The 22,624-nt window shown below is 41.6% G+C and overlaps 1 protein-coding gene across 25 annotated transcripts in view; it reads left to right on the forward strand.

Annotated features, from left to right (window-relative positions):
• Positions 1-22,624, forward strand: part of TENM2 (teneurin transmembrane protein 2) — a 1,348,016-nt gene that overhangs the window by 1,206,718 nt on the left and 118,674 nt on the right. For 22 of the 25 annotated variants that reach the window (XM_064387797.1, XM_064387800.1, XM_064387808.1 and 19 more), the window contains one exon: positions 17,257-17,370. The exons of the other annotated variants lie outside the window; for them this stretch is intronic. In XM_064387797.1, coding sequence (XP_064243867.1) covers positions 17,257-17,370 — 114 coding nt within the window. The remainder of the gene's footprint in view (positions 1-17,256; positions 17,371-22,624) is intronic. 25 annotated transcript variants of the gene reach the window in all.

Here is a 22,624-nt window from a genome sequence, read left to right on the forward strand (position 1 = left end):
GTGGACTTCAGAGGTTTGTTTCCAGCATTCTCATATTGCAAAGGTTGCTAAGTTGCTAAGATACAGGCAGAAAGGTAAGTTTATTTAATACATTTTGTTGAATAAATTTTATAAAATATGACTGTGATCTGTGGTTCACTAGGTTATATCTGAGGCTATGCTCAAGTGGAATTGTCATGAAAAATAGTATGGACTTGATTCATGATTGCATTATTCCTCTTCCACACTGATACAGCTACATTGAAAATAATTGACTTAAACCAATGGGGCATGAAAAAGATGCAGGGATGAATTTGGCTCTGTTTCTCGAAATGAAATATGTGCCATTTTCTGTTCAGCATTTGCTGTACCTTAAGAAAAATCATAAGGCAAATTACATCAAATCACACTATTAAAGGAAGCATTTTCTTGTTCTGTGCAGTAGAACAGACCTGAAACATTTATGTGTTCAGAATTTTCTCAAAAGCACACTTTTTATCCTTGCCCTGTATTTAAAAATTGATAACCAAGGGGAAAAGCTGTTGAGTTATAAAAACAGGGGATTTTTTTATTGTAATTGTGTCATCTGCTGCTAAAACATAATTGAACTCAAGGTTTGCATTTGCAAATGACCTTGACTAAAGTTTTGCAATTCAAAGAATTCATGCAATGACTTGGACTGTCTGGAATTTCAGAATCCCTTCATGGGGCAAAACCCATGTTTTGCTCCTAGTGAGGACCCTGTATTTGAGAAACAGACTCTTCCTGCCTCTCATGGGATGATTTTAGACTCTGTTTACAGAGAAAATCAGTACAGGAAAGCAGTTCAGAGAGAGGCTGAATGCTCTTAGGAGTCTTGTTCTCACCTGTGGCTTGCGGAACCAGCTTGTAAGCTCTGTGGGGGTACCTGGCTCACCAGTATTCTGGAACCAGCAGCCCTTTATTGGCCACAGCTCTGGGAATAATCTTCACTCCACTGCTTTCTGCATATGGAGACTGGTTTATGTCACAGGGATGACATTGCTGGGTTTGTGGATGCTGCATCTTCCAAGCACTGAAATAGTCCCTACAAGGGCAGAGATGGCTGGAGCACGTGTGCTTGGGCACACAATTCCCTGGCTCACACCACTGTGCTGCCTTGGAAGGAATAAATAATGTATTTCTGCCTGTCAGTCCCCTTTGCTCCCTCCTGTCTTCTTTCTCCCCGAAGGGAGGCTGCAGGCTTAGATTTTCTCCTTGATTCGAGTTTTTAAACTTTATTGGAAATTTCTGAATGCAAGAGGAGGGAAAAGAATGAGAGAATGATTACATACCTTTAAGGGCCTGAAGGTGAAAATCCTCAGTGTTAATTTCTCACCTTTACACCACTATTCATTTGCTTCTTGAGTCAATGTTTTCCCAGAAGTATTAGTGACAAAAGCAGCTGCATGTGTGGATGTCCCCTCGTGTTCCTTGGGTCTCATCCCAGGGGTGCTTGCCCAGATGTGGATCACATGCCTTGGGAGAGGGGCTGTTCCCTGCACATCTGAAGTACAATCACAAGTTGATTGGAATATATGTTGTTCTTTCCAGCCAGTTCTTTAGTTTATTCTTTAGGGATCTTTTTAAAGGCACAAATCATTGCCTTATGATTGCTATTCAGAGTAAGCTGCCTGGCTGTATCCGACAGTGCCCTTCCCCAGATTCCCCTTCTCTGTCTCCATCTCCCTCACCAAGCTGTGTGTTCCTGTGAATGTATTCAGCTAGGACAACAGAAGGAGGAGAAGATGACAAAAATAATTTATCTCTTTAAGAATACTGATCCCCAAGTAGGGTTGTTCCTTGTACAAACAACATGGGTGCTGTTAAACCCACGGGCAGAAGTTGGCACTGGTTATCTGCTCTGTCACTGCTCCTGCCAGGGCTGTCTCTACAGACACAGGACAAGGAAAGGACAGAAGGACCACAACCACCTCCACAGAGTTCTTGCTTCTTTCTTTCAGAGTTTTTGCTGCTTTCTGCAGCCCACTGTGAACAAGAAGGCTTTGGCTGTCAGGCTCTGCTTCCTCTGCCTGAGGCTCTGGCTCCTGGTTCCATACCCAGCCAGGTATTTGTCCCAGTAGTTTTTCAGCTTGTACCTGTCCATCAGGCATATTTAGAGGGCCCATGGCTGTGGAAAACTGCTGGATAGGAAACTTGCTCTTTTGCCTCTGCTTGCTGGAAGAAGAATTGGATGGCATTAAGAGGTTTCAACCTGCTAGATGTTTGTTTCTGGGTTTCCTAATCACCATCTTATTAATGACTCCATCAAAGTCTGCTTTTTATCTCCACTCATACAGATTCTTGAAAATAAATGAAACTCAGTGGTCAAGTAAATGCTTCATTTTTACCTGAAAAAAATTATACATGATTTAAAAAATAATTTTAAATGGAACTTCCCATTATTCCCAGTGCTATTGTGAGAAATGGGCTGAAAGCCATACAGTTCCTTCCTTGCCAAAATGGGGCATAACCAGGTTTGTTTAGCAGGCTTTTCATGAGAGTCAGTCCTTACACTGAAAGCTTCTATCCTGTCACCTGTTTTTAAATGTTTCAAATGTAGGAAGCCTGCTGCAGGTGGTATCAGTAGTTTTACTGATCTGAGGCCTTGGGCAAATTCATTTGAATTGCTTTGAAACTGCATATTCAAAATTCAATAAAATAAGAGGGTCTGATGGTGCAGCTGCAGCATATCCCCTCCAGCTGGGTTAGCTGAGATGTTTCAAGGCTCTGGACTAGCAAAGCCTGGGTGTGATGTACAGATTATACAGATAGCTGCCAGGGAAGAGGTTTTGGCAGGCTGGGTACAGCGATACCCCCTGCCAGAAGACTTGGGAGTGAGTAACAGTGGATTTCATGCTACGTGGCATCTTTTGCTGGCTTTCCTGGACAGAAATTTGTTGGTGCAATAGTGGCAGCAGGCCAGGGGGAGGGAACTGCCTCAAGGGTAAAGGGATGGAATGTAGGAAAAAGAATAAACCCAAAAAGCTCCAGTTGTTTTGAAAGTGACTGGTTATCCTGAATGCCTTGGTCTGGCTCCAAAATGAGCTGTTCTGTGGGCGGGTTTTGTTAAATTGCATTCAGAAATCATATTTGCCCTTGGGCAGATACCCTTGCTTTTATGCACAGTAGGCAAGTCACATGCACTAAAATGGAATTCACATGGTGCTTTAGTCAAAAAGCTAATGTCAGTCATCATACCTTTTATGCATATCCAGTCCCTTGGTTCTTTATGCCCATTTAAATATGCAGAAGTGCTTTTTATTATTACGCTGCCTGTGAAGTATGGAGATATAGATATATAGGCCATGCAATTTATTGCAGTGTAGACTCTTCTCTGCATATGTATTCATCACATAAATTAAAATCATAGGCATAAAACATTTTGGTCGGTGGGTTCTGATTTTCTCAGATTTCTGCTGTTAGACGGTGAAAGTAATTCCTTTATGTGCCGTGCATCCACACTTTCCAAATGACTCCTTCAGTAGCAGTACATGGCTTATCTTTGTAGCATTGTAATGCTGGTATCCTTGTGAGCATCACAGTGCTGGCACAACCAGCACAGGGCCCAAAGGTGAGACAATCAGAGAATACACGCAGGGACGTTATTGGAGCACCAGATCGTTGGACTGCACAGTATGTCCCCCGTTATTGAAAGGGCTACCATGAAATTTAATTTAGGATTTTACAGACACATTTTGAATTGGAAATCTCTGTAATAACTTTCCCTTTGCTCAGCCTTTTAACTGTGAAATTCAGTTGGGGAGTTTTGAAGCAGCAGGTAGTGTCTCAGCACTCTAGAGGGATTTCGCCAGGATTCAGCTAAAGTGCTTGCAAGTGTCATTTCCATATTTAACTAATTTCAGTTTTTAATTAGCTCCATGTGAAAAATGAGAGTTCACGCTGAGCTAAGCTGTCAGCACAGAGGCTTGTTTCCTTTCTAGCCTCTCAGGACAATTACTGCAGCATCCCCTGGTTTTTTCAATGAGAGTGCTTAGCCACTGCACGCTCCGTCCCTCCATTGTTCCCTGCCAGGAGCCAGGGAGTGTGTTGTGTCTAGCTTGCTAAAATGGAGCAGATAACTTCTGACAATATTTCAGATGTGAAATTGGCTCAGCAAAGGTTCAAAGAACTTCAGAGGTCTGGCTCTGAACCATCCAGCAGCACGGAGTGCTCAGAGCTCCCTGGCACTGTGCAGTCGGTGCCATTGTTCGAGCAGTGTCAGATCCTTCCAGCTCCATCCCTGGGCACTGCTGCCTTCCAGCCAGCACAGAGGGACAGCAGCTTCTCCTGCTTCTCCGTGGGCTTTCTGCAGCCCCCTGTGAGCAGAGCAGTGTCCCAGAGGCCCGGGGGTCTCCAGGAGAAAAGAGTTGCCTTTGTGTGAAATTCCACCATATAGGATAGGCATGGAAATTTGGTAATCCTGCATCTCGGCTCTAAACTCCCCTGTGAGGGGCTGAATGCAAATGTTAAAATAGTTCTCGAGAGCAAAGTGAGAGGTGCAGTTCTTGTAGACTCTGCAAAGCCATGGGATGTGAACAGATTTCTGAAATAATTTTATTAACTGATAGAATCCTGAGTTACATTTGCATGCCAGTCACATAATGCCATTGTTATTTTTGAAAGAATGCAGTCACTAAATTTTTTAAATTACATTTAAATGGGAAAATTGGTGTAGATGTTACCTCAGGGCTAGTTTTTAGTTTTTTTGTGTTTTTTCAAACCTGTCCTATAAGCTGAAATTTTTAAAGATTTATGAATGTGAAATATTATATGAAAGTATCTTCATTTTGGTTTGTATCCTAGCAAAATAGAGGTTGTGTGTATTTTATTCTTCACTAATTAGTACGGACAACCACATCCAGTAGGCAGAAGCTGATTTTCTCTATTAGACCACAAAAACAAATACATTTTTTCAAATCAGGATGGATGAGGAAAAAAAAATCTCAGCTTTTTGTGCTCCTAATGTTTGTAGTGTTGTGAAAAAAGAAGGTAAATACATTGCAGAAACTTGTCAGGTACAGTGATACTGACAAGTTCCTAGTAATTTTTGTTTTAAGATGCTGAGGAGCTGCTTTGATACCTGCTTTCAAGCTGAAGCAAATTCAAAGTGAAGCTGAAATGCTAGATAGATTTTCAATATAGTTCAGGTTTTGGGGTTTCTTTAAAATACAGTATTTACTGTTTCATCCATCAAAGAAAAAAAGAAAGATATATAAACGTGGTTTGATTGCCAGCCAACTGGGTGTAACAGACATGAAGTAGTAGAACTTGAGTATTAGCAATGAAGTAGCAGTGTGTAATTCTAGCTACCATATATACATATTATTTTTTGCCCCTTGTAGTGTGAGTTATCTTCTCTTTGAAGGATAATTCATGGTTATTTTATTGATATTACTAAGTAAGGTTGTTACATATATTATGATTGTATTAATCATTTAACATAACTCAGTTATGCCATATAGAGTGCATGTAATTGAAGGCAAAGGTTTCTGAGGGTGTGTAATCTAGCTTGTATTTTATTCCATGATGCTTTAATTAGTTGTATACAGTGATGCATAAGCTAATGCATTACAGCTCATGTCCAATTCAGCCTGCAGTTCAAACCACTGAGTTTTTGATGGCTTGCCTTGCTGTTGCCTGTAGAAAACACTGTTTTTTTCAGGCACTGTTAGGATACTTGGAGTCTCAAATACGTTAAATAGAGGAGTTCTGAAGTGAAGTTGTCCCCACTGAAGTCAGTGACAGTTTTGACCTTGGTTACGATGGGCCCTGGTTTTAAGCAGCTCTAAATGGGCTGTGAGGAGCATTCTGCACTGCTGGCCTCAGTGCACAAGCTCCTGCAGCATTTTGTATGAAGACAGAAAGCTTCATTAAAGTGATCAGGTATCAGATGCTCTGTACATTAAACTGGCATCATTTTTCTGTTGTGGACAGCAGCTCCATCTGTAGCAGTGATTTCTGCAATCTCTGCAGTGGTTAGTTTTGGTATACCAAGAAGATCAAATTGAGCCAGTCTTAAAACCCCATCTTCTAAAAGGCAATTTGAGACATAAGAGATAAAGAAAATTAATAAAAATATTAATATTTAATTGTATATTTGATGTTCCTTAGATTAATCAGGATGTAGGTGTCCCAATTAAATAAAAATGCTTTCCATTATTTATCGTGCACAGTGCTTGGAGTGGGCTTAGGCTCTGGTGTGTTGTCATGGTGTCTCTTGGGATTTCAGATGCACAGGCCAGCTCTTGTTCCTGTACTGGCTGAGGAAATTGTGTAACAGATGTTTTGGTGATGCAACTCATAATCTTATATGAACACACACACACACACACAGAGTAATTCCTTGTGGAATGCCTATTGCTGCAGTCAGAAAACTTGCAGCTCTGGCACTTCAAAATAAGGCAGTGATCTGAAATTAAAATCCTAGCACCATGAAACCCTTCACTGATTTCTTGTGTGCTTCCATATTGGTGTGATGACACAGAAATCCTGACCTCACTTGCATCTTGTATTCCCTTCCCAGCTCTGCAATTCTAGAGGAGAAGCAGAGATGCAGGAAGGCCAGCTTTTAGTCTCTGAAAGCTATAAAATTTTGCTGTAAACCTTTTTTTTTCCTTTAAAGGTAACATGAGCAAACTTTAGAATAACAAAGTAAAAGACTGGAAACAGTTATAGTGAGCCCATTATGGGAAATGATTAACAGGAATCATGTAAGGACAATAGAAAAGAATTATCAAAACTGTAACTGAAGACCAATTTGATAATTGCTTATTTCTTTCAAACTTGCCACTTAAAAAACAACCCACACAAAAGAATATGAGTTACAAGGCTGTAACTGATTGACTATGTAAGATACTTATCAAATTTTTATATTTGATTTTCATAGGTTTCTATTCTGGCTCCGTAGGACATCTAAATCACAATACATTAATAATGTCAGCCTTTCAAGGCTTATAGAAAGTCTCAATCTTCTTAGATGCTAAATATAATCTGTACCTTCATGTCAGTGTCAAGATATGATTTAGGCTACGTTTATATATACACCTTTTGAAGCACATTGTGAAAGAAACATAAACAGCTTATAGTGTTGAAAATGAATTAGAGGCTTTGGGAGAAGAAATCATATTTGCTTTTCATCTTTAGATTTATTTCCTCTTTGTAATGAACTTTTAACTCCAATAATTACTTAGCGTAGAGAGTAAAACCTTCAACGTTATCATTCACGCAGTGTTTTAAATTGTGATTTTATCAGGTGATCAAATTAAGCCATTCTGCACCATTTCTATTAAGGGAAGAATATACTTTATGTTTAGAAATTACTTTTTTGTACTGCGGACAGAAATTTGGCCACTCAGTTTCACTTCATTCAGTGTATGCAAAGGAGTAATAAACTAAAAACTATTTTCTTAGCAGTGTGGCTAACAGAGGTTGAGTCAAGGTCTGAATGCTTTGGAACAGTGATATTATTAAAATCTTGTTCAACACGTTTGTAGAAATTGTTGCAGTTGCAGAAGATGAACGTAGTTGAATAAATGTTTGACGTGATATCCTTTAGGTTTATTATCAGTATTAAAAGTAAAGCAGTTATTTTAATTCATGTAAGTTCAGGCCTCAGTGATTTTCAAGAGTATTTGTGTCTATATTCCTTGAAACACCAGTTTCAAGTCTCATCTATGTTCTTCCTCCTCTTGGAAACAGAATAAAGACAAGCTGGGTACTTTGTTCATGATAATGGTGTCTTTTAGGTGTGAAATTAAAATTGGATTCAATTTGCTTTGTATTAACACTGAATGCTCACAATTGTTCAAAAATAGAGCAAAATTGAGTTAAGAGCATCCCTTTCTGCTCTTCTAAGCCTGTTTCAAAAGTGGCAGTGTTTTGGCAAGGTTGGTAAAGTGGATATTGTATAATGTGATCTGGGATCCTCCAGGCTGAAAGAGGCTGTATTGGGTAAATAAAAATATATACACTTTTCTTATTAGTTATAGTCATCTAGTTCAGATGCAAGACCAAAAAGATTGCAGCCTTGACGCTTGAAATTGCCATAAGAAGTGAGTTCACGTTACACAGTCTCAGGAACTGATTAATCGTGTGCCAATTCTCTACACTCTGTACAATCTAAAGCCTGTCATGAGAATAAATGAGCAGTGCACTGTATTCTGCTTCTCTTTTAAGGTCTTTGTCATGAGATTCCAGATTCTGAAGGCAGCACGCAATGCTGTTACCCTTCTCGTGACAAAAAGATTGCTCAAAGTGGCACAAAATCAAAACATTTCAGTAAAGAGGAGTGAGAGGAGCAAAGTCGAGGCCTGAGCGAGGGATCCTTCCTATCCCATCACGGTGGGGACTGGGGAACAAACACCCACCCAAGGTACAGCTCGTGTTCCTGGGCTGGAGCTCTGCTTGCCTGGTTTTATCCTGAGAATTGGGCACCTGCTCTTCACATCCTGCACTTCTCCCTAACCCCAAAGGAGCTGCAAGTGTGTGTGAGCTTTTCAGCTATTTTTGAAAGTAGAAAAACTGAAGATGGAAATAGAGGAATGAACTTCCAAAGCATTGCATGGCAGATAAGCACACAAATCACATTACTCCTAATGGGATTTGTGGGTATATCTTTCATGCTGTGCTTTGAAAATCCATTCCATTCAGTTTATTGACATGCACAGGGAAATAAATCAGTCCGCTTGGAGGGGGGTGATCAATTTGAAAAAAAAGAACAACAAACTTTTTTTGGGTCCCCCTATTTCTTCTGTGTGAACACAGTGACAGTGAAGCATCTTACAGCCCTTCTTCCATCTCTTTTTCAATCTTTAATAACATTTATTCAAAAGAAAGCAATTAATTCCTAGCAGAAGTTTTCCTGCTGCTGACAACAATACACTCACTCATAGATCCTTTATGGTATTTCTATAAAACATTTCTTGGACTGGATGCTTTAAAGCAAACATCTTGTTCTAAACAGTTTATTGTCTAAAAGTTTACATGCTGAGGGTGAAATTATGCCTAAGGATTTCTTTGTTATGTTTAAGATAGTGTGAAGTCAGCTGTGCTTTCCCTCGTGTTTCCAACGGTTCCTGCGTTTCCCTGGTGAGCAGAAGGAGCACAGCTGACACTGAGCTCATCCCTCTTCCACAGCAAGAACTGCCCAAAGCTCTAAGGCAGTTCCCTTAGTTCATATCCCAGAAATTTGGGTGCTGGAATTCCCATTTCCCATGTCTGTGTTTATAGGAATGCCCTGGGTGAGAGAAGCCCAGAGCTGGATTCTCTCTGCAGCAGTGAGGAGGCCAGAGGGAATGGCAGCCTGAGATCCCTTGCACTGTTTTTTTATGTACAATCCTCATGGCTTTCCTCCTGAAGGCAGAAAATACACTTTCTGTTTCAAAAGTTACAAAATGTTGCTGTTATTGTTGTTTTTTAAGTATAAAACTATTGCAGATGTCAGGTACAATTAACAAGAGTATAAACCTGTGGCTGGTAACATACAGAAGCTTGTACGTGGGTAACAATATGAGCTTAATTCAATTGATAGAGAAGTGGGGAAAAAAACATGCAACAAGATATAAAAATACACAGCAGTGCCATTATAGTTAATGGAATTTTCCATTTTCAGCATTGTAAACTGCAAAAAGTGACTCTGAGAAGTGAGAGGTCTTGTTCAATGTTATGGGCAGGATAAATAACACAGCAAAATGGTTCTTTATTGTGCTCTCTAGGTGCAATACAGGCAAGCCTATTGTTTTAATGAAAATAATGGTATCTGTAAATTCTGTAATTGAAGTTGTGGGTTTTGATAATGCTGTATATGGAGTTCCCAAATGAACATTTAATTTAGATTTATTACAAAAATGTAGTGCATAGAAAATAGCGTACTGATGATGAAGATGAATTGCTGAGAATGAGTGACCTTGAAAGTAAGCCATCTATTTGTTGTTGAGTTTCAATGGTCACAGTCAATAAGCAGGACTTTTTGCATATATGCCACAAAATAAGTATTACATTTACATCAAATCATCTATTTTTGAAATGCTACTTTAACCTTGCCTACAAACAATTGAGTGGTCACAAATAGAAGAGTCAATATAATCAAGAATACATCCAAATATTTTATATGAGCTCTTTAGGATTCTAAGTCATTAATATTAAAATACAGGTTCATAAATACCCTAAGTACTGGTAGTCCAGAGAATGATGCATTTTTTTAGCTGATCTTTGATCTCTGCTGTCAACCCTGTAAAAGTTAAATCCTTATCTGCTGTGGCACCGAGATCTCCAACAAAATATTTTGAAAATGCATCTCTCATAATTATAACCGACTCTGCTTTGCTATAAATAAGAGTATTTCCCATTGTACTCATGAACAGCTACACTGGGTTGTGACACCTGCACAAAAGTTGTGGCATATCAGCAATTGCCATTTATGTACTGCATTCTCTGCCTAAAATCATGCTGCTTCTAGGAAATGCTTTATGGCATAAAAATCCCAGGGTTTGCCTGAGTCATGCTAAACACTCCCCAGATTGCCCGGCCTGGTGGATGGGTAGAGCCATGCTGCATCAACTTGTATCAAACACTTCCAGAAACACCGGGACTGGTGGATACACTCCAGAGTGCTGTGTATGTGTAGCAGCAGCTGTGTTGGGTTAGATACAAGTCAAGTTATCCATTCATTTATCTCCAGCACCCAAAAATTATCTTGTTAGAAGGACAAATTGTGTATGTACTTTGCCCTGCTCATCCTCCAACCTCTGGTCATTCTGTCTTTTCTGAGAGGAGGGCTGATAGCATAACAATATTCCTTTGCTTTGTTTACCCTTCCTATAATGATTCCATGTTGCACTTACTTGAGATTATCATCTAGCCCAAAATTTTCCTTCTGTTTGATACTAGTCAGCTCAGAATTCATTATTTTACATGTGGAGTTAAAATTACTCCTCTCCAACATACTTTATTTTACAGGTTTGAACTTCATCTGCCAATTTCTGGCCCAGTTTCTCAGTCATTTTATGTCCTTGTGCAGTTCTCGGTCAGGTCTCTTCTTGAATAATGCATTATCAGCAGCAGACTGTGCCCTCTTCCCTGCATGGCCTGTTTTCCATTTGGAATTCTATCATAGCTATGATAGGTTTGGACTTTTTAAAGTAGTACTTTAGAAGTTCCTGTAGATAATATATCAAAAGTGGCAGATGTCCACCCAGCAAGCCATGTGGCTTTTGTTTTGTTTTAGAAAAAGGCGTGGGAATGTGATCAATTTTTGTGGCATCTCTTGGATACCCTCAGGAGAACTCTGGCATCCTTGTCACAGTCACATGAGGTATTCAAAGAAGAATAGAAAGTTCTGACACTTCTGAATTTTCGGAGAGACGTCATTGTTCCTCTAGCAAGAGAAGGTGCTACTTGCTCACGTTGTTTATTTTAAGACTGCTCCTTTTAAGCAGCAAGACTCATGCTCTTTGATAATGATATTTCAAGCACTTTAATATATGCTTAAGAAGTGGATTGAAGGTTAGAGCTCCTGGAGACACTGTCCCTTTTTGCCAATAGCAGAATATGAAAGGGCCTGAATATAATGGTGAGCTTTCTTTGACACACCTTCCTTAGCCCTTGTCAAGGATTCCCATCCCATCCCAGCTTCATCCTGACAGGGCTTGTACTGCCCCTGCTGCAAACGTGGCTGCAGGCTGGCCAACAGAACTATTGAGGAGAGGGTGGTGCCAGCCTCTGTAAATCATCTGTGATTTATTGAAATCCTTGTCTGGCATACATGTTGCCAAGTCCAGTTTTTTTGGGAGAGGACTTTCACAGACTGTCCTGAGTGGTGACATAGCTTGTACAAAAAGGAACAGGCACAGCGCTGTCCATGCGACGGAGCCTCCCTGTCCTCTGTTCAGTGCCTGTTCATTGTGAGGCACATTAGCAAGGTTTGGATCTCAACTGAGACTTAGTTCTGCAAATTCTGATCATTTGTACGTTTGAGAGCTGTCTTTCAACCTCTTCAGATATGAGAGGAACTGGGAAAGGCTTCATACTTCACTTAGAGCAACCGAGAGCCTGCGCTCCTCAGCAGAGCCCTGAAAGCGCTAGTCAGAATCGAGTGGAGAGTTTGCACATTGTGCAAGTTTTTCCCATGCAGTTCCCCCATTGCTCTTTCCTGACTTTCAGCCCCCTGCTATTCCTGTCTCGGGCATCTCTTGAGGAGAGGTTGTCAGCTGTGATGGATTGTGCATTCATTCTGTAATGGGGGCAAGTAATCACTGGGGAATAGGCCTAATGCACTCGGTTCACTTGTGACTTGGGTTGAACTTGAACCTCTTTCTCCAGAGGAATAATAAAACTTTAAATTACTGTGTTTCTAATCTTTTAAGTAACTGTTATTTTGTGAATAATAATTGAGATCAGTAAGATCAATTTCTGGTATTCCTCAAGTTCTGCTGCAGGATCAAGAAGTAGTAACTAATAAAGGACCATGAGTCTCATCTTAGTAAGATTTAATACAAGTAAGCATGCAATAATGTTTAATTATTTTTTAATTTTTTGGGGAATACTTTTATTCTTTTCAGTTTATTTGGGTACCCATCTTTAGGCACCCAGAAGTGCAAAATATTAGATATCCTTTGCTTCATACAAACATTGCAGTGCATTAAAAAAAAAGTTCAGACCATATGAAATAAAAAATAGATGTGCAAATAGGTCTTTGAATATAGATGCTATGAAACTAACAATATATTAAGATTTATTAGGTACCTTTTGTTTCATCATGTCTGTGATTCATTAAACCTGGCTTGGAAATTAATTTGATGTTGCTGAAAACTACATAATAAATTACAAGAGTTGCATCATCATTCACCTCATGAGTGGATGGAAAGGAAACTTCGAACATTTCTGCTCTTATAACACAATGGCTTTCAAACAGAAAATGTGCTTTTAGGGTATGTTTGTTCATGTTCTTCCTGATATAATGGAGTGATCTCTTGTTCATATGGAAAGAGGATGTCCTGCTCCAAACAGACACTGGATATATCTTGACAAATCCATGTTTGATGGCTTCATTGTGGATGACAATAATTCAGGGGTTAATAAGCATGACTAGTTGGAAATTAAACTATGGAAACATTGTATAATCTTCCCATCTTTTTGAGTTGCTTAGGGAATACTGAATTTTCCAACAAGGAAGCAGTGTGTATTTTACAGACCCTAACTGGGAGGATGCAGTAGGAATGGGGGAAATGATGGATCATTAGTCTGCATATTTCTCCCTTTAAGAAATCAAGTAAAGGATGAGTGGAAATGCTCATTGTGCTGTGCCTATTGGCAGACACTGAGCTGTACCACAGAGAGATCTCCAGCTCCCAAAGACACCAGAGCTCTCTCTTTTTAGAAGTACAAGGTCAAGAGTGACAAGAGCACTAAGACAAGACAGAGAGCTTCCTGAGCTTGGGAACCATTGTCCTTTAGACAAAACTCTGACTGGAGTGGGCAGTGGGTTCATGGCCAAAATCAGAGAAGACCAATGAAAGAGGAATGTGAGGACACCACTGAGTTTAGAGAATCTCCAGATAATTTGCATGTAAGTTTTATCGATTTCCTGTGGATTTGTGTACCTTTTGGGACTTCTTAAAATAATACGTGATTCACTCTAGCAATCTCTATCTTATGTAAGTCTTAGACTGATCCTTGGCAGCTCTGCCACCTGGAGTGATGAGCCAGGTCTGCTTTTGTTCTTGCTGGGCATGCAGGTTTAGCTTCCAGGTGCTTTTGCTCTCTGTATGTGGATGGTGCTAGAGTGGGTGTCAGAGGTTGATTGTTATTTTTTACTTAAACCTCAAAGGTTTTTCTTCAAAATTTATCGTTCCTGAATTCTCATGGCTTAGAAAATATAAATACACTATTCTGAATTCCTAGATGTTAGTGTTAAATGAACCCTATAAATTCTGACAAGCTTAGTGTTTGAAAATCAAGTATAATAGAGAAGAACTTCGAAAATATGCTTAAATGTTGAGGGGGAGGAAAGCAAACACACAAAGAAAATACCTGTAAGTGCACTGCAAAATATAATTTGTAGATACACAAATTGTTATTGGGAAAAAAGCAAAGTCAGTTTCAAACTAGAAAAGAAAGGGAGAAAAAACAGCAAATTGACTAGCCCAAATTTCTCCTCTGAGACACATGCACTCAACTTCTGCGTGGATCCCCACATTTCTAATTAAACGGGCTTCTACTTATTCCTTTGCTGGAGGCATTTTGTTTGATTAACAGAACGAAAGGTTAATCATATAAATTTGCCATCTCACAGCGTTGTGCAGCAGCAGAGAGAAGGTTTCTCCTTGTTCCCCCTGCTCAGCTCTGCTCTCTGCTCAGTGCGATGCAGACACAGAGCTTTCCCCTCAGGCCCTGTGACACACTTTTCTCCACTCATTCCTGGTGGAAAGGGAATGTTCCTCGTGTTTGTGACTGCAGCTGTCTTAGTGGAAGTTTGTAGATCACCTCATGGGTGTGTGAGCTGTGCAGGAGATTCTCAGTCTCCACCAGGGATGGAGCAGACGCGCAAATCCCTGCCCCGTCAGGAAGGAGCTCTAATTGCTCCTACCTAACGTGCATCCGTGATTAAAACACAGTTATTAATGAAACCATGGTGTGCTTGGAAGCAGATGGATCACAGGTATTTTTTAATACCATGTTAATAAGATCTTTTATAATTCCCTGTCTGAATTTACCTGGTAATTATAAGGTAGCAACTATAATTTTCTTGGACAGACTATTAGTTGTGATTTTTTTATCTCCCTGTTGTAAGGACTGGTTCACACTTGAAGCAGCAGGCTTTCATCTCTGCAAGTGACCTACATTTATGGTTACGCTCACAATAAAATAAAAAAAATGGCAACTTTGAATAGACACACAGAGTATAAAACACAAAAGTCTGATTCTCCTTTGTGACTTGTTTGCATTGTGGGGCTTTGAAATTCACTTAATCTTTATGCACTCTTGGCTTTCAGGGCTGGTCCAGCTGAATCTGGTGCCTGAGCAGGGAGTGGGAATTGCTGACAGCACAAACACCCCGAGCTGCTCTCTGCTGTCCCAGCCCCAGCACAGCTGCCTCTGCTCAGTGGGGCAGTGTGGATAAGCTGCAGTTTGGTGGGGTTTGAGCCTTGTGAACGATTTTTCAGTTCCATTTGCCATACTTTAAAAAAAAATAAATTGGTTGATTGAGATTAGAGTGAAAAAGCCTTTTAAAATGTTTGTTTTGGCAAGACAAATAAGTTGTAATTGAATAAATAATTTGATCCCACATCAATTCTTGTCTACTTTCCAAGGAATCTTAAACATTCTGTAGAAATAAATTTTGAGAAGTTTCTTTGCAAAACATACTTTTCAGGTTCGTGTCTGGTATTTAACATACCAGAGGCTTTAAAGTATGTTTTGTTTGTTTTTGTGTATTTCAAGATAATAGAAACAAAACTTGCAAATTCAGCATGAATATGAAATCTGGCAGCTGCCCTCTTCACAGAAAAGGTCTCCTGGTTTTAGTTACTATTCTTACATATCTGCTTAGACATTAGCCACAGGATGTCCAGGGGAAGATGGTGTTAGGAAAAATGTCTTGCTCCCCTGCTGCTTTTGTCAAAAATACAGAGGTTAAACTCTGCATAGATTGCGCGCTGAAAGATTTCCAGGGGTTGGGATAGATGGATTCTGGGGGTGGGAGGTGCTTTTTGTTTTCTTGGGGCTTAGGAATGCATATATGAATCACTCACATCTAAATGGATTCCCTGCATTCTGAGGTTACCTGAGTGGTGGCTCCAGCACTGTAAATGGCATTTTCTGTGAGAAGTGTTTTGCTTCTCCTATCCCTAACATTTACTCTTTGAACACTTAGTGAGTGGCCACTGCTGGGCCGTTTGTGACCACTGTAGTCACTTTGAATTGGATGCAAAATGTCTGATAATCTCGTGAATCTGACACTGCAGAAGAGAACAATTCTAAGGGTGCCCATATTTTTTTTTTTTTCCTGCCAGCAAATTGACAGTAAATCCTCTCAAACATCTTTTGACATAACTGGAAATTATGTTCTCTGTGGTATATAGGTTTACATACATCCTGTGTAAATAGATGCAAAGAAAAGGAAAGCAGTAGCTTGGTGGGCTTTATCCCTCACCACTGCTCTACTGCATTGAGAGTGCCATGGGGGATAATGTGATGAGAGTATGCAGGTAGCTGTGTTTATACAAGGTGAAGATGCACATAAATCCACTGGCTGAATGATTCAGACCTGTCAAGTCTCATGCATTATGCACAGGACTTATTCAATTAGCCCTGCCACAGTGCCTATAACTCAGGCACTTGTGCAGGGCGTGCTTGGCCTTGCTCCCAGTGCTCAGCTCGTGTTGCAGGTGCAGCTGCACAGCCTCTGACATGGACACACGGACAGGGATGGCTGCAGAGCCCGTGGCTGTGAGCAGGCAAACCTCCCCTGCCCTGCTGTGCAGGGCTTGGGACAAAAATCTGGGAGGTGAAAGGATTGGCACAGCCTGGCTTGGCCAGGGAAGCTCAATTTACAAAACGAAGATAGAGGCTCTATAATGGCTCCACAGTGGAAGAGGGCAGGGGCAGGTTGGGTGTTGGGGAGAAATTCATCCCTGTGAGAGTTCATCCCCAGATGAACTGGGGATGCTCCAGCCCTGGAAATGTTCCAGGTGAGGTTGGACAAGGCTTGGAGCAGCCTGGTTTTGTGGAAGGCGTCCCTGCCCATGGCCCGGGATTGGAGCTGGATGATCTTTCAGGTTCCTTTCAGCCCAAACTGTGATTCTATTATCCTAATGTATTGATTTAAATAAGTTGTACTAAACACAGAATAATTGCATTACCAAGTCACTACTTTACACAGGGCTAAAGCCAATTTTATAATCAACATATAAATTACCACCTGTAATTTAAACTCGGAGCTGGTACTTGCAGCACTTTGTTTCCCGAGATGTGTCCCCCGCACTGTGTGAGCCGGGAAAGTGGCCGGCTCTGCCCAGAGCTGTGAGCATTTTGTATTTCAGTGCCACACAGATGCCACACAGATGCGTGTGAATCACTAGGGATCGCTTTTGTTTATTCGGCATTATGCTGGGGGGAGGGGGGTGGTTTTTTGCCGCTGTTGCCGGTTCTTTTAGCACATCCCCATCCCTGCGAGCCGAGTGGCTCCGGGGCGCTGCCGCGAGGCGCTCGGGTGTCCGCAGCCGCGCTGACCGCTGTCTGTGTCCCCTGTGTCCGCAGCCATGCATCTGCTGGGCCTCAACTGGCAGCTGCAGCCGGCCGAGCCGCCGACCTTCAGCAACGGCCTGCGCCCGCCCGGCGAGGACGGCCCGCCCGCGCCCCCTGCCGGCAGAGGTGGGTCCGCGCCGCGCCCCCGACCCGGCCCGACCCGGCCCGGCCCGGCCGAATGGGCACGAACCGCCCCAAAACCCCAGCTGAACTGCCACAAACTGACCCAAAACGGCACCTGACCCCTCCAAAAGCCCAGCTGAACTGCCACAAACTACCCCAAAATCCCAGCTGAACCGCCACAATCTGCCCCAAACGGCACCTGAACCCCTCCAAAACCCCAGATGAACTGCCACAAACTGACCCAAAACTGCACCTGACCCCTCCAAAAGCCCAGCTGAACCGCCACAAACTGCCCCAAAATGGCACCTGAACCCCTCCAAAACCCCAGCTGAACTGCCACAAACTGACCCAAAACGCCACCTGAGCGGCCACGAACCGCCCCAAAACCCCAGCTGAACTGCCATGAACTACCCCAAAATCCCAGCTGAACTGCCACAAACTGCCCCAAAATGCCTCCAAAACGCCACCCAAACCACCATGAACTGCCATAAAACACCACGTAAACTGCTACAAAATCCCCCCAAAATGCCACTTGAGTAGCCACAAAGTGCCCCAAACCCCAGCTGAGCTGTCACAAAGTGCCCCAAAATGCCACCTGAACTGCCACAAACTGCCCCAAAACCCCACCAAACCACCCCAAGACGCTGCCAGACTCCCCCAAAACACCACCAAACCCCCACAAACCATCCCAAAACGCTGCCAGGCTGCCCCAAAATGCCACCAATCCACCCCAAAATGCTGCTCAACTGCCCCAAAACACTGCCAGACCCCTATAAAAGCTGCCAAACAGCCACAAATGCTACCGAACCCCCACAGATTGCAGCAGAGTACTGCCAAACAGCCCCAAAACGCCACAAATCACCCCAAAACGCTGCCCGTCATCTCCCTCCCGTGGCTCTCAGCATGCCCCGTGCTCCTAAATCCTGTGGGTTCTGGTTTATCACCAGTGAAGTTGTGCTGCTGGGGAAGTGCTCTCAGAAACGTGCTGTGTTTACTGGCTAGGTGCTCTTTTTCCAGGCATAGCTTAGAGATCCCAAAGAAGGAGGAGGGTGAGGGAGCTGGGGCTGTTCAGCTTGCAGAGGTGACTGAGAGGGAGTTCATTAATTGTGTAAATATCTGCAGGGAGGGCTCAGAGCATGGACCAGGCTCTTCAGTGGTCCCAGCCAACAGAACAGGAGGCAGCGGGCAGGAACTGATGCTCAGGAAGCTCCACCTGAACATGAGGCAGAACTCCTGTGCAGTGACCAAGCACTGCATCATATTGGCCCAGTCTCCCTCACTGGGGATATTCCAGAACATTCAGGGCACAATCATGTGCCCTGTGCTCTGGGATGACCCTGCTGGAGCAGGGGGGTTGGACCACATTTACCCACTGATCCTTTCCAGCCTGACCTGTTCTGGGATTCTTTGGTTTTCTGTTCTGTGAAAAGCTTGGTTTAGTTACAAGTGCATCGTAGTGCTTGAGAGAAGTCAAGAACTGGCTTGCAGCCAGGACCACATCCCTAGTTCTTCTTTCTCAGTGAATTCTAATAACAAACATAAGGATAGCAGAATTTGACCCATGGTAAACGGTGTTTCCTGTGATATTAATGTAAGAAATTAGACAACAAATGGTTTCTTTTTCTCTTAAAGAAAAACTGTGTTCCAGAGGAGGGTGACAAAGACATGGCAGGGGAAAGAAAAAATAAGTAAAACCTAGAACCGGAAACACTTAAACTGAGAAAACCTGTGTTAAAAACACAAAGAAGTTACATGTCACAAAAAGGATTGTAATAATTTAAATGGAATGATTTTTACTGGTGAGGTTCAGAGGTTTTCCTTGCTACATCACAGTAAGGTCTCTGGTTATTATAAAAATTATGGGGAGAAGGCAGAACAGAATATTACAATTAGACAAAACACCTCCCACGCTTCAGTCTGCTGGGATGGTGGATGGCATGCCTGGAACAGGAGAAGTCTGAGCACTTGATTTTTGTCAGCAGAAGAATTCTGTTCAGAGGCTGAGCACTGCCTTGCACTCAGGACCTGTGGCTCACGTTAAGCTTGGTAATTGCCAAAGCAAGTGTTGGAAGAAAATGCTGACACAGGATACTTGTATTGGGAAAACAATCAGTTAAAATAGACTTGGGGAAAAAAAAATGAGTTGTTCTTTTATGAGCTTGATCATTTAATGGATTTGCTTCTGTTTTCAATAAATGCTGCCACTGCTGCACCTCATCTTCTCCATATTTTCCATGGAGGGTCTTGTTTTTGCTTCCTCCTTGTCATGAAATCCTACATCCTGATAGCGCCAAAAACCTGAACATTTTTAGACAAGTGTTCATTGGTTTGGCTTTCATCTCTGACTGGCTATAGGTCAAAGTGCGTGAGCAGCACATCCCTAAGTGCAAGGCAGAACGTTTTCATTGCTGCTGAAGTGCCTCCAGGTTGGGCACAGGTGAGAGACCCTGTGGTTTTGGGCAGGAACCTGAAGAGCTCAGGTCGGCAATTATGGTCATTTAGCAGGGCTTTAACACCTTTCCCAATTCCCTCCCTGCAGCTTTTTGTTGCCATCTCCGTGCAAATATAGGGCAGCAGGACTGCGGAATTGGAATGGGCTCATCTGCCTGGGGCATTTCAGTGCAAATTCTGGCAGTTTATCCCAGCCCCACTCTAATTAGCTCTGCGCATTTGAAGAGGCTGAGATGCTGTTTTGGGAGTGGTAACCTCCTGTAGAGGGGACAAGGAGACAGAACTGCTGGTTGTGTCTTAAATTGCTGCAGTTAGCTTTCCTCAGAGCATGTTGGAAAAGTTTACTTGTTCTTCTGACATTTTGTAGAAGGTTGCTGAAATGCTGATAACGTGGGGGAAGGAGGAAGAACAATATTTAGGCAAGTAATCTTCCACAGTGGAATAAAATGAATGACAGGTTTGGATGAACACAAAGAATATCGAGAAGACAAATTCCTAGAGCAGGGAAGGGTGAAAAGTTTTTGTACCTCACCTTTCTTTTTATGTCCAAGTCGAAATTGCTATCCCAGCAGTTTTTAGGAAAGCCTCTGACAGCTTTTAACACAACAACCATTTCAGGGCTCTGGCTGTGGAGAGTGACCTTTCTATAATTGACACAACTCAGGATGAAGCCATTCTTTTCAAAACACGGGTCTCCCAAAGAAACCTTTAACCCCTAGTCTGAGAAGGGCCACTTAAACACAAGCTGTGCCTACTCAGCAAGCAAAGCATTTTAAAGTAGAGCAATTTGAAAGGAGAAAAAAAAAAAAAAGGCAGGTATTCAATTTGATCTGGCTGTTCCTTATTAAGAGACTAAATTCTGGTAGGAAATAATAAAACTGCAATTTAAGGGGAATGTAAATTACTTTATTACTGCATTTTCCTATCTGAATAAAAACAAAATTCACTATTAAGATAACACAGTTTCAGGTTTTTTGTAATTACACACTACATCTCACTAATAGTGGGTATGTCTGAAAGGAGGAGGGAAGTGCAATGGGCAGAAAAATCCCCAGTGCTACTTTAAAACTGCGAGTGAAGTCCACCATGCTGTGAAAGTTGTGTTCAAGTAGGGATTTAAATTAGGAGACAAAAATTCCTTTCTTAATACAGATCATAAGGCAGTATCTCTTCATAATGCGTAAAACCCCAAAAATTGATACTGCCTTGGAATTTCTATGGGAATGAGATAGATTGTAATGACATTAAAAAGCTTTCTGAAAGTAATGTCCATTTATCTAGAATGTTGTGTAAGGATAATGTTAGAATTTGGGTATAATAAATCTAAATTAAGGGGGAAAGTGGGGGAAAAGGAAAGAGGCATGTTTGGGAATAATTGCTTTTTCAAAAAGAAGTGAAATAGATGACTTTATGGGATTTATCTGTGCCTAAATTCTGTAAATCTATGCCAAAAGTTTTCTAGATTTAAAATCATGTGGTGGGCTAGACACACATTTCCATTAAATCTGTGGCTATGTGCTGTTTCCTTTCTAATTGACAGAATACACCTACACTAACCCCAGCTGAAAACCCATATAAAGAACGCTTTGGTGTCAACTTTTTTGTTTAGGACATACTGTCTTTGATGTGCTCACAAATTTAGCAAATTTTACAGTAATTCAAAATTGACTTGGTACTTTTTATCTTGATTGTTTGCTATAGTAATGCTCTAGAAAGCTGAAAAACAAGGAAGAGATTGTGATCTCTGATTCTAGAACCTCCCATTTTAAAAGACACCAAAAGTAATTGTGGAAAGATCACTTTCGGTACAATAAATACACTGTACGGAAAAATTTTATATGAATTTTTGTTTTGATGCTGACATCCAGGGTTTGCTTCTCTTTGGATGAACCAACCTGATCCAAGTTCATGCTCAGTTTGAGGTATTTCAGAAAGTCTGCCACAGTGTATGTGGATTTCAGAAAGACTTTTTTCAAAAATATTACAGTTATTAAATATTAAAGTTCTGAAGTGTCATAAAAAATACTTGTTTCCAGATTCCAAATTCAGAATTGTAAATATAATGGCAATAATGAAATGAAGAAAGTTTAATTAGCTGTTAAATTTGGCACCATCTCACTTGCTTGAGCTGAGGGAGAGGAAAAGCAGATTTCTACTGATGTAGCAGAAATTGTCCTTGGATGGATGTGGAAAGCTGAGCTCAGCAGTCATTGTGGAGCTGTACAGGTTGTCTTCAGCTCTCTCCAAATGATGTTGAGAGCTCTGCCAGATGCTGCAGCTGCGAGTCACGTTTTGGTTTGCACACAAGTTGTTTTCCAATAGTTAAGATGTTTTATTAGCAATGCAGCACACAGGCAGTGCTAAAGGAGTAACAAAATTCTGGAATGGGAGGATGTGCCATCCTGCCAGGGTGATGAGCTGGGCTCAGATGCCAGCAGAGCAGCTCCTGAGTCTCTGCCTGAGGCAGCAGTGCTACCCCCGACTGTGCTCCTGCTGAAACCACCCAGCACACGCTGTAAGGACTCGGCAACAGCTGCAGGGAGCTCTCTGTCGTCTTGTAAAAGATAAACTCATCCCTCATTAACAATGTAAACAACATGAATTTCCCGGTTTCTGCTATTTCCTGTTAGACGCTTTGAAACAGACGATCAAAATGTAATAATAGTCAATGTGTTTTAAATGTCACTTCTCCTACCTTCCTTCGGTTTAATCAAGACAAGCCATCATTTTCCAGGTGGATTAATCTCATTAAGTAGTTATGTGGCTAATGTAACGTAGATCTTAATTAACACGTTAGCAAGCAGAA

Source organism: Passer domesticus, chromosome 13, assembly GCF_036417665.1.
Source record: "Passer domesticus isolate bPasDom1 chromosome 13, bPasDom1.hap1, whole genome shotgun sequence".
Taxonomy (NCBI): domain Eukaryota; kingdom Metazoa; phylum Chordata; class Aves; order Passeriformes; family Passeridae; genus Passer; species Passer domesticus.